This window comes from Pseudorca crassidens, chromosome 6 (genome assembly GCF_039906515.1).
Source record: "Pseudorca crassidens isolate mPseCra1 chromosome 6, mPseCra1.hap1, whole genome shotgun sequence".
Taxonomy (NCBI): Eukaryota; Metazoa; Chordata; class Mammalia; order Artiodactyla; family Delphinidae; genus Pseudorca; species Pseudorca crassidens.
This window is the reverse complement of record NC_090301.1, coordinates 37,764,233-37,776,550: the sequence shown is the minus strand read 5'-3', so window position 1 is coordinate 37,776,550 and position 12,318 is coordinate 37,764,233. Positions and strand designations below refer to the sequence as shown.

Here is a 12,318-nt window from a genome sequence, read left to right as displayed (position 1 = left end):
TCTGTATTATTTGCAACGTTCTAATTACTGTTCATTATGTGTTACACAGACACAGCCTTTGGATGTTAATCACTCACTGACACCTTTCAGTCTGGCCCATAAGTGACATCTAATCTCCACCAATCAGAAGCAGGTGGTGAGCAAGGATTTCTCAAATATGAGACTTCCAAAAGACATCCAGAAAAATAGAAAGTATATTCTGTATACCAACTCTCAATCTTTTCCTTCAACAAAACCCCACTAGGACAACTAATTATAACGGTAAATTATTTTACTAAACACTACAGATAACAGTTCCTAAATGATTAATTCCTAACTAATATCAATGAAATTAATTCTTAAATAATTCTACAGGAAAAATTTTTTTCAAAATCTTTAAGCAATTTCTTTTCCTTTTTATTTTGACTAGCAACATTCATCCTGAATATCTACAAAACCAAAACAGTAACTATTCTGGACACAGGAAAATAGAAATCTCAGAAGATTCAGAGTAACAAAATGATTATTCCAAGCCATTCTGCAAGCAAGAGACTAAGGGAGAAAACTTTTTCAGCCTTGTGATGCCCCCCAAAATCCATTCAAGGGATAGTGGCAAAACAAGCCAATATATGGGATTTCTGGATAATCCATCTATTTTCCTTTCCAAACAGAAAAGTGTGTATTCTCTCATGGGCCAAAATCACCAACAGCTGAAGAACTGCTGAATGGCAAGATTATGCACATTAATAACTATATACACTTGACACAATTTAACATGCAGAAAGGGATTATATTCAACTTGAATAAGTCCAGCTCTTTTTATATTTCAACACTGGAAAGCATAAGCCACACTGACCCAGGATAAAAAAATAATTGGGTTGGTTAAAGAGGATGTTAAGGCTTGATCTTAACAGAAATATTTGAAAGGAACATGACAACAAGAAAAAAAAGTTACCAGTTTGGTTCAATGATGGGAAGGTACAACAATAACCTACTTCAGTTTAAAGACAATATTACTTACTTCACAAGACTCAATTACAAAGTACTGATGCAGCCATTAATTTAACAATAAATTATAAGGTACAAGAGCAATGTCTTTACCAGCAACATTATTTAGAACAAAAAGATTATATAATCTTTATTTAAAAAGGCAACATGATAGACAACTCTAAGACAAAAATTAAACAAGTATTACACATTGTAAAAAGTTTCTCCAGGGAGTTCTCCGGCAGTCCAGTGGTTAGGACTCGGCACTTTTACTGATGTGGCCCATGTTCAACCCCTGGTGCAGTAACTAAGATCCCGCAAGTTGAGCAGCACAGCCCAAAAAAAAAAAAAAAAAAAAAAAAAAAAGTTGCTCCACTGAGGTTCACATTCAAAACCTCCTCTCAACTGCTTCAATAGCCTAAAAAGTTGCCCTTACTCCCTTTAGGTCATCCTTCACTCTGCAACCAATGACTTTCCTAAATCACAGAAGTAATCTGTTACCTGGGAGAATGAGGAGGGCACTTTATCCTGTAGATATCCGAAGGCCAAAGCGAAACCTAGCTCAGCGTCCAAAGCCTTCCCTAATCTGATGCTAACCTAACATTTCCTCCTCTGAGCTCAGAAGGTTCCCAAAATATAAGTCCTACTTCCCACCTATCTTAGCCAAACAGATGTATTCAAACCTACCCAATCGTTCAAGTTTGTGTCCCCTTTCTGTGACACCCTTAATACTTACGGTATAAATTAATCTCTCAATAAGTGCTGATAAAATATTCAGCACTCATCACGCACAAGGTACTGTCGATACCAAAGTACACTTTCTGTACACAACTTCAAAGTGGAAGAGAAAACCTTAACACAATAGAATATTCTAAGTAATAACGATTTATAGAGTGCTGCAGTAGCAGCACAAAAAACAAACACCAAGAAACTAATTCTGCTCCAGGTTATCAGAGATGGCTTAACAAGTGAAAACAGAGATGGACCTTGAAGGACTAGCGTTCTCCAGGAAAATGTCATGAGGAAGGAGCAAGAAACTACGTAACATTCATCACTAACATTCATCCCACTGTATTATACTCCTAAGTGATGGACAATATCTTGTATACAGACGGTATTCAGATGTGAAACTGAATGCTCCAATACTTTCTTTATGGCCTCAGCTAATTCATATTGATAGGAAGCATAATCCCAAATAAGAGCAATTTTGGTAAATGAATTGCAATCTTCTGTAGACCAAAACTTTCAACTGGGTTTCTAAAACGCAGGAAAACTAATCATAACTTTGATTTTCCTATCCAAAAGTATCTTATGATAAAGATACCAATAAACAAGTAATCAAAGCCACAAAATGCCCCAAATAAATAATCTACTCCTGAATAAACAAGAATAGCCAACATCCTTACTTTTTCTAATTATTTTGCAAAAAGTATGTTTGAGATAGTCTAAAGACAGAAATGCCTAAAAAACACTTCAGGGTTAAAACAGTGTTTAAATCCCAAATACCTAACAAGAATAATAAAAATATTAAAGTTATTGCCACTTCATTAGCCTGTTTCTAAAGTTGCAGAAAGCTAGACTTCAGTTCCCATAGGTGATACAATTATTAATAGCCCCAACCAACATTTCCAGATGCATCTACTTTTTCCCTCCTTGCATTCTCTTTTCCTGCTACAGCCAACCACTCAAACACATCTTTCACGACTCACTGCCTAGGTACAAGATGGTCTCTCAGACTCAAATGTCCTCCCCTAATTTAAAACCGATTGATCCTTTTAGACCAGGGACACCTCACCTCCTCTATGAAACAGCCCTAAGTATAAATTAATTACTCCGTTCGTTACCCAGGTTCCCAGAACATGTTGCTTATACTTTTTTTAAGCATTCATTTGCCTCATACAAAAATGAAGATGTATACGTATCTGTTTCCCCACTAGGCTGTAAAACTTGATGGCCTTAGTCTTCATTACCTCTCACAGACTAACCCCGAGCCAGGAACCTAGAAACGATGTGTGAAATAGTGACTCTTGGAAGCTCGTGTTTGATGAAAATTTCAGATTCCAAGTCAGAAATCAAGGAATGCAGCTCCAACTTCCCATGCCTCATCTTTTCTCAACAGTGACCCTACTTCCTGTCATTTCTGGATACTCCCTGACGGGGGACTCCAGCCTATTCCCAACATTTTCCTAATGCATACTCTGTATTCCACAAAACGACCAACTACTTCAAATGCTTTGGCCATTAACGTGCCTTTCTCTCTTCCACCAATAATATGGTAGGAAGAAAAAGACCTTTGCTTTCTTTGGAGGAAGAAAACGACCCATATTATACTAAAAGTGATCCAGGGAGGGAAAAACTACCAGATTTTGTTCCCAAATCATTTCGAACAACAACAAAAAAAAACCGAGGTAAGTATCTTGGACGCCTGAAGTCATGCAGATTAACCAAGGTTAAGAGTAATGGGCCTCAGTCTGACTAAACTCGACTGAAGGCTGCCCGGAAAGCGGCTGCCGTATTTCAGCGCTTTTCTGGCTCTCCCATGCACAAACTATGCCAACGGCAGTTCCGAGAGGCGAGGAAGACTTTGTTCCCACGCGCTCTTCCCCGCTCCCTTGCCCAAGAATCTTCCTCAGAGAGCCGTTTAACGAGGCCCCCGGGTCAGAGAAAAAAAGCAACGCTGAAGCAGCAGCTCCCGAACACTGAACAAAGCGCCTGTCGGGGGTGTACGAGTAGGACGCCATTACGCGGGGCAGTGGCCTGCGCCGCTGGCGCCGAGCAGACGACGCGGGCCCTGAAGAGCGGGCTCGGGCCCCCAGAAAAGGAACCACAGGAAGAGGCAAAAACCTAGGAAGCCAAAGTCTTAGCAGGTTGGGCAGCGGAGAACCTACGTAACAAGGAAAAGACCGCTTACCTTCGTGGGTTTTCGCGATCTTCGCCATTTTGTCCACTCGAACACACAGACGGAACTGGCGCTCCCAAGAACTTCCGCTCGTCGCCGCTGCCACGGAGAAAAACAGCTGGGGGCCGCTCTCCACGCAAGCGCCAAGCGGGAGCGCGCTCCGTCGATGACACGTGACAGAACAGCCACCTAGATAGAACAGAGAGGTGCATTGTGGGTGGAGGGAGGAGCCAGGGTGGGGTCCGGAGGCGGTTTTCCCGGTAAACCAGAAAAGGGTTAGGTGAGCCTTGGTTCCTTAATGTGAATAACTCTGCCCTGGAGTAAAGTGGATTACACCAGGGTATACCAGGGCAGTTAAAAACAGTCACTGAAAGAAACATTACGGTTTCAGGGCTGGGAGAAGCCTCAGGCCTTCAATCCCCTTCCTCCAAATTCACCGGACCGGCGTTCTGGAGCCAAACAAAAGCTTTCTTTAGCATGTCTCAGATGTTGCAGTGCTTAGTTGCAGAAACAGTTACAACAGTCTCATCCCTCGCGCTGTAATTCAAGGTCATTTTTCTTTTTTTCTAAATACCATTTGGATAGGAGTTTCGTCTACAATATACGTTCCCAAACACTACTGAAATTCACATAAAGTTGGTAAATTGTTGCTAATTCCATAAATCCCATAAAGTGGATAAACTGTGGCTAATCCCATTTAAGAAATGAGAGAAAAAACTAGGGCGGGGGGCATATATAAATTGTGCAATATCACACAGTTATTAAGTTACACAGCAGGAACTCTGCCAGTCTTTTAAAGCCTTTTTAAACTTTCTGAGTTCTTAGAAAAGCCCTGATCGTCAGCATTAACACTAATGAAATGCCTCTCTTAATCCTAAACGTCATTCCTAAATCAGGAATTTTTAAAAGATAAAAATACAGCGGTGGGGTGGATAGGGAAAGTGGGAGGGGGACACAAGAGGGAGGAGATACGGGGATATATGTATATGTATAGCTGATTCACTTTCTTATGAAGCAGAAACTAACACCATTGTAAAGCAATTATACTTCAATAAAGATGTGAAAAATAAATAAATAAAATATATGCTAAAAAAAATACAGTGGTCTTTTTTCTTCTAAGCATCAGCTATATGAGCAGAGCATAAGCTTGTATTGTCACACTGGCCTTGGACTCTGAAGAACAAAAGAACTTAAGAGGGAAGTTGGTACTGGAAGCAGCCTTGTAAAGCAGGTAAGGGTCAAGTTATAGCTATCACAAAGAAAACAGTTTACCTTGCTGTGTGACTGACTCAATACAAATATGTAGTAGAAACTTCAGTAACAAAAAAGTGAGATTTTTTTATTAGCATCAATGAAAAAATCAATTTGATGGGTTAAAGTTTTCATTTGTTTGATTTAATTGTTTTAATTTAGGTTAAACAGTAGCCGGAGGAAGAAGGGGATGAGATAAGAGAGGAACATGTAGATTATGCCTATTGTTGGTAAGTTCTAGTTCTTGGATTGTCAGAGGGTCCACAAACATTCCTTAAATGGTTTATAACCTACACATAGATTACGTATATTCTTTTATAGATACAAAATAGCATATTTTAAAATAATAAAAGAAAATGAATAAGAAATAATGAATTAGAAAAGGGTGTTATATGTCCATCAATAACCAACAAGCTAAAAGAATTCATCCATGTTGGCAAAAAGATTGCAGGTATGTTGCATTTCTTGATTCATGATTTTTTATCTTAAATTCGTTTATACAAGACAATCACAGTCATGTAAAAATATATGAAAAGGAAATTCACCAAAATGTTAATAGTGGATATTTGTGAATGATGGAATTTTGAGTGTTTTTTTCTTTATAATTTTTAGTATTTTCCAGATACTCCGCTATGAGCATGTATTATCTTTATAAACAGAAAAAAATAAATGAAATGAAAAGCATTTGTAACACTATGGTTTGTCACATGTCCTTTGTCTTTCCAAGATAAAAGCTGTGCCTGCTGGCCACTTTGTATTATGTGCATATTTCTCTAGGTTCCTTGGTATTAAGTTACTTTTGTAGGGCAAGGACATATATTGGGTAGTGAGGTATGAGAGACTTTGCCAAAGATCAAGTGAGACTCCCTTCTCTTAATCTTCTAAAAGATGAATTGTCTTTAATAAAAGAATGACTTGGATTTTTACACAGTAAGAAACAAGAGTTTTTTTAATAAGTACCCTTTACTTTCCATTTCCAAAATTAATAAATAATAATCAGATATTATTTAAAATGGATTTCCTACCCTTTTCTGGTAAGGTTTCTTAATTTCAAAAGTCAGAAGGGGTTATCTCCCCTCCCTTTTATAACCTAAACCATTGAGAATGATGACACCCAATTAAAAGGAAAGTCCTTTCCTTTTCTTATCAAGGACACTTGGAGGCTTGCTTTTCCTAATCTCAAAAAACTATTGGACTTCCCTGGTGGCACAGTGGTTAAGGATACACCTGCCGGGCTTCCCTGGTGGCGCAGTAGTTGAGAGTCCGCCTGCCAATGCAGGGGACATGGGTTCGTGCCCCGGTCTAGGAAGATCCCACATGCCGCGAAGTGGCTGGGCCCGTGAGCCATGGCCACTGAGCCTGCGTGTCCGGAGCCTATGCTCCACAACGGAAGAGGCCACAACAGTGAGAGACCCGCGAACCCCCCAAAAAAAAGAATCCACTTGCCAATGCAGGGGACAGGGGTTCAATCCCTGGCCTGGGAAGATCCCACATGCCACGGAGCAACTAAGCCCGTGCACCACAACTACTAAGCCTGGGCTCTAGAGCCCACGAGCCACAACTACTGGAGCCTGCACGTCTACAGCCCCTGCTCCTCAACAAAGAGGAGCCTGCGCACTGCATCGAAGAGTAGCCCCCGCTTGCCACACTAGAGAAAGCCCGCGCACAGCAACAAAGACCCAACACAGCCAAAAATAAATAAATTTATTTTTAAAAAATATTGCAAAGTAGCAAGTATACATAATTTTTCTGGACAAAAACCAAGATATAATAATTTTTCAGAATGTTAAGTGCTAGCTGTAACTGCACAAATTACCTTTGGAGATAAAGCTACAAAGGCCTGGAAGCTCCATGCTATTGGAAAACCAGTGACAATTTATCAAGCCCATCTTTTCAGAGATAAAGGGACTGTCACAGGATAAATGGACCACAATCTTAATGTGTAATGTTGAGCTTTCCAGAAATCTATATCAGAGGGACATCAGACTCTGCCTACCCTAGGCCAAAACTCTACTTCCATCTGCCTTTCAGTTATGTCTAAACTTCCAAAACTATAGTTTTATTTCTGAATATGCCAAGTTCTGAATATACCAGTCAATGTGCCTGTCATGCCTGACTTTCCCTTCTAGCTTCAACTGACCTGACCAAACTCTCTATTTAGGGGAACAGCACTGGGTTGTTCTGGAAGAGATAGGCACCTGGCCAGCTACCTAGAACCTGGCCTGGAATACAGTGTGTACACCCTGTCCATAAACAAAGGAAATTATTGGCTAAGCCAAGATTCCTTCTCCTGGAAATTTTAACATGAAGTATGAAATGAACTTGCTAGTTGCTATTGAAACAGAAAGAATCAGAGGAAATTGTCACTTCCTCTGAAGAATCATGAACTCCTATTTCTTGAGTCCCCACCACTTCCTTGAATCCAGAATCACCTCCAGCTCCAAGCTTCCAAAGGCTCATTCTTTAAATAATACTGCTTTTCTTGAACTAGCTTGGGTGATTTCTCTTCCTTTCAGCTATACCAGGCCTAACTAGAACAGAAGAGCATATATTAATATATGTGTGCCGACCTCCTAGAGAAATGGAAATAAAAACAAAAATAAACAAATGGGACCTAATGAAACTTCAAAGCTTTTGCACAGCAAAGGAAACCATAAACAAGACCAAAAGACAACCCTCAGAATGGGAGAAAATATTTGCAAATGAAGCAACTGACAAAGGATTAATCTCCAAAATTTATAAGCAGCTCATGCAGCTTAATAACAAAAAAACAAACAAACAAATCCAAAAATGGGCAGAAGACCTAAATAGACATTTCTCCAAAGAAGATATACAGACTGCCAACAAACACATGAAAGAATGCTCAACATGGGCTTCCCTGGTGGTGCAGTGGTTGAGAGTCCACCTGCCAATGCAGGCGACACGGGTTCGTGCCCCAGTCCGGGAAGATCCCACATGCCGCGGAGCGGCTGCGCCTGTGGGCCGTGGCCACTGAGCCTGCGCGTCCTGAGCCTGTTGCTCCGCAACGGGAGAGGCCGCAACAGGGAGAGGCCTGCGTACCACAAAAAAAAAAAAGAATGCTCAACATCACTAATCATTAGAGAAATGCAAATCAAAACTACAATGAGATATCATCTCACACCAGTCAGAATGGCCATCATCAAAAAATCTAGAAACAATAAATGCTGGAGAGGGTGTGGAGAAAAGGGAACCCTCTTGCACTGTTGGTGGGAATGTAAATTGATACAGCCACTGTGGAGAACAGTATGGAGGTTCCTTAAAAGACTACAAATAGAACTACCATATGACCCAGCAATCCCACTAATGGGCATATACCCTGAGAAACCCATAATTCAAAAAGAGTCATGTACCAAAATGTTCATTGCAGCTCTATTTACAATAGCCCAGAGATGGAAACAACCTAAGTGTCCATCATCGGATGAATGGGTAAAGAAGATGTGGCACATATATACAGTGGAATATTACTCAGCCATAAAAAGAAACGAAATTGAGCTATTTGTAATGAGGTGGATGGACCTAGAGTCTGTCATACAGAGTGAAGTAAGTCAAAAAGAGAGAGACAAATACCGTATGCTAACACATATATATGGAATTTAAGAAAAAAAAATGTCATGAAGGACCTAGGGGTAAGACAGGAATAAAGACACAGACCTACTAGAGAATGGACTTGAGGATATGGGGAGGGGGAAGGGTAAGCTGTGATAAAGCGAGAGAGAGGCATGGACATATATACACTACCAAATGTAAGGTAGATAGCTAGTGGGAAGCAGCTACATAGCACAGGGAGATCAGCTCGGTTTTTGTGACCGCCTTGAGAGGTGGGATAGGGAGGGTGGGAGGGAGGGAGACGCAAGAGGGAAGAGATATGGGAACATATGTATATGTATAACTGATTCATTTTGTTGTAAAGCAGAAACTAACACACCATTGTAAAGCAATTATACTCCAATAAAAATGTTTAAAAAAATAAAAGCAAAAAAGCCCCCCAAAAATATGTGTGAATTCATTAACTAGCTTCTGTTTCTAGCTAAAAGTCAGCTGAGAGCTGTCTTTGATTCATAGTAGTGAAATACCTAGATTCAGAGCATAAGTCAAGTAGGTGTTCCAGATAGCTAAGAGGATTGTGTCTCAGAAGCATCAGATACCTAGAATGCTGTGATGGTCTTCTAATGTGTCAACTTGACTAAGCTACAGTCCCGTTATTCATACAGATACTAACATTGGTGTTGCTATGAAGGCCTTGTGGATATGCTTTAAGTCCATAATAACTGACTTTAAGTAAAGGAGATTGTCCTAGATAATCTGGGTGGGTCTAATTCAATTGGTTGAAAGGTCTTGAGAGCAGAACTAAGGCTTCCCTGAATAAGAAAATTCCATCCGTGGATGGCAACTTCAGCCTATGCCAGAGAGTTCCAGCCTGCTCTTACTGATGGCCTGCCCTATAGATTTTGGACCTGCTTATTAGCCAGTGCCCACAATCGTGTAAACCAATTCCTTGCAATAAATGTCTTAATATGTATCTCCTACTGGTCTGTTTATCCAGTTGAACCCTCATTAAAACAAATGCTAAAGGTAAATTTCACCATTCATTTATTCAAAAAATATTTGAAGACCTATCAATAAATATTCAGCAAGAACCCATCATATATCAGACATTACTTTAGATGCTGGGAATACAATGTTGAACAAGATACTGTCCTCACTGGGACTTCCCTGGCGCTCCAGTGGTTAAGACTCCACACTTCCAGTGCTTCCACTGTAGAGGGCGCGGGTTCCATCCCTGGTGGGGGACTAGGATCCCACACGCCACACACCACAGCTAAATAAATAAATAAATAAAAAGATACTCTCCTCACGGAGATCAGATTCTTTGAGGGAGAGGGATTAAAAATCTATGTGTGATTATATAATTTCAGATACTATCAAGTGCTATGAAGAAAAATAAGGCAAAGTAAGGGGGGAGTGGGCAGGGTGGCAGGATAGACAGAAAAGGCAAGATGTCTGTGAGGATGACATCAGGGCAGATACCTAAATGAAGTATGGGAATGAGTATGCCAGATGTAGCAAGTGCCAATGTTCCAAGGTGAGAGTGAACTTGGGGTGTTCCAAGAACAGCAAGAAGGCTGGTGTGTCTAGAGTGGAGTAAGGGGGAGAAGAGTAGCATAAGAAGAGGCCAGGTACCTGTGGTACCTGGCAATACAACATTGCTGAATGGTTAAATTAATATTGAATGAAGGAATCTGCCAAACTTTCCTGTTCTGTACTGTCTCTGCTAGCTTACAAAGAGACCTGCCACATAATTTTTGCTACGGGATTCTCAAAGATAGATGTACCAAACAAGAGCAGGAAACACTGTCACTAATGACTCAGCTTAGGATGGCTGTTTTCACTAGCTGAACTAAGAAACTGGCTGAGGTGGGAGGTCAGGACCAGAGAAACAGGATTTGTGAAAGAGGGTAAGGGATGTTGGACAGACTAGGGTCCTTAGGTCAATGACAGGTGATCTGCTGTAGGCAGGCACCAGAGTCAACCTAGATATGTTGGCAGTAATAACAACAATAGTAGTACAAAGCTGGCAGTTTTTGATGTCACCCCAAACCCAAAGAGACCTACTAGGCAGAGTATTCTTTCCTAGTGATGGGAGGTACAAGATGCAATAGCTTGTCCTTTACTTTGGAAGGGATGTCCAGGGATGCCCCAGGCCACTACGCCCCTAACACAGTGGTTCTCAACTGGGAGTGATTTTGTCTTCCAGGGATACTTGTCAATGTCTTCAGATATTTTTGGTTGTCACAACCTAATCCTCTTTTCCTAGAAGGTCCTCCTTCCTATTCCCACCCCCATCTCCTGTACTCTCTTTCACCTGGCTTACTCCTCATCCCATAAAACTGACCCAGTGTCGCCCCACCCAGGAAATCTCACCGGAGGAGTGAGATATAGATAGCATGCTTTGATACTGCCCTCCTCCTTAAATACCACAAACATCTCTAACTACTCTAGCCATTTTGTATTATAATTGTTTCTATGTGTCTTTCTCCCTGAACTGGTTTGTAACACCTAAAGCAAGGTAAAGTGAGCAATTACTGGCATCTAGAGCATAGAATACTGCTCAATATCATAAGTTCCACAGGAAAGCTCCCCACAACAGAAGTTTCTGGCCCAGAATGTCAATAGTGCCACCCTGGGAAATCCTGCCCTAAAAATATCACTAACGAAGCAGACCTTAATTTTCATTGGGTTTATCTCCTACCCTCTGGAATATGTATGTCTTTCCAAGGCCTCCAATGTACCTACCATTTCCTGGTCATTTAGTCTGATTAACATGATTAACACAATGCCATCCATATGATGGACTGATATGACGTTCTGCTGTCCAGGTCCTTTAAGACTATATTATGATAGGGACTTCCCTGGTGGTCCAGTGGTTAAGACTCTGTGCTCCCAATGCAGGGGGCCTAGTTTCGATCCCTGGTCAGGGAACTAGATCCAGCATGCCACAGCTAAAAGATCCCACATGCCGCAACTAAAGATCCCACATGCAGCGACTAAATATCCTGCATGCTGCAACTAAAATCCCACATGCTGCAACTAAAGATCCCGCAATCAACAACTAAATATCTCGCATGTGGCAATGAAGATCCCACGTGCTGCAACTAAGACCCAGCACAGCCAAATAAATAAATTAATATTTTTTAAAAAAGAAAAACTTTAAAAAAGGACTATATTATAATAGAGTTATTATGATAGACCATATTATGGGAGAGTTAAACCAGGAGTAAAACCTAAAATGTATACTCCTGTGCAGTTCAAGAAAATGAATACTGTTATAAATCCTTATTGTTAGGGATGGAAAACAACTCTTTCATCAAATCAGTACCTGCTTACCATGTACTTGAAGTCACATTAATCTGCTCTAGCTACCACCTCTAGCACAGCAACTGCAACTGGGGCTACTACTTGGCTGAAATTGTGATAGTTTACTGTCATCCTCCAGGGTCTGTGCAGCCTTTGTAAGGGTCAGACTTCAGTTTAGACATGATGAGGACCACAGCCCTTGCATTCTTCAGGTCTTTAAGGCACTAATCTCTGCCATACTTCCTAGAGTATGATAATGTTTTCTATCTACCATCATGGCAGAGTGTGAGGGAAGCTGTTCATTAGCCTTCCCTACTATGTTCTTA

The 12,318-nt window shown here is 40.8% G+C and overlaps 1 protein-coding gene across 4 annotated transcripts in view; it reads right to left on the bottom strand.

Moving 5' to 3' along the window:
- SF3B1 (splicing factor 3b subunit 1) overlaps positions 1-12,318 on the bottom strand; it is a 63,868-nt gene that overhangs the window by 33,840 nt on the left and 17,710 nt on the right. For 2 of the 4 annotated variants that reach the window (XM_067741108.1, XM_067741109.1), the window contains exon 2: positions 3,878-4,054. In XM_067741108.1, coding sequence (XP_067597209.1) covers positions 3,878-3,905 — 28 coding nt within the window. In that variant the 5' untranslated portion in view covers positions 3,906-4,054. Of the gene's footprint in view, positions 1-3,877; positions 4,055-12,318 lie in introns of those variants that run through there. The other 2 variants (XM_067741107.1, XM_067741105.1) reach the window with 2 other exon arrangements.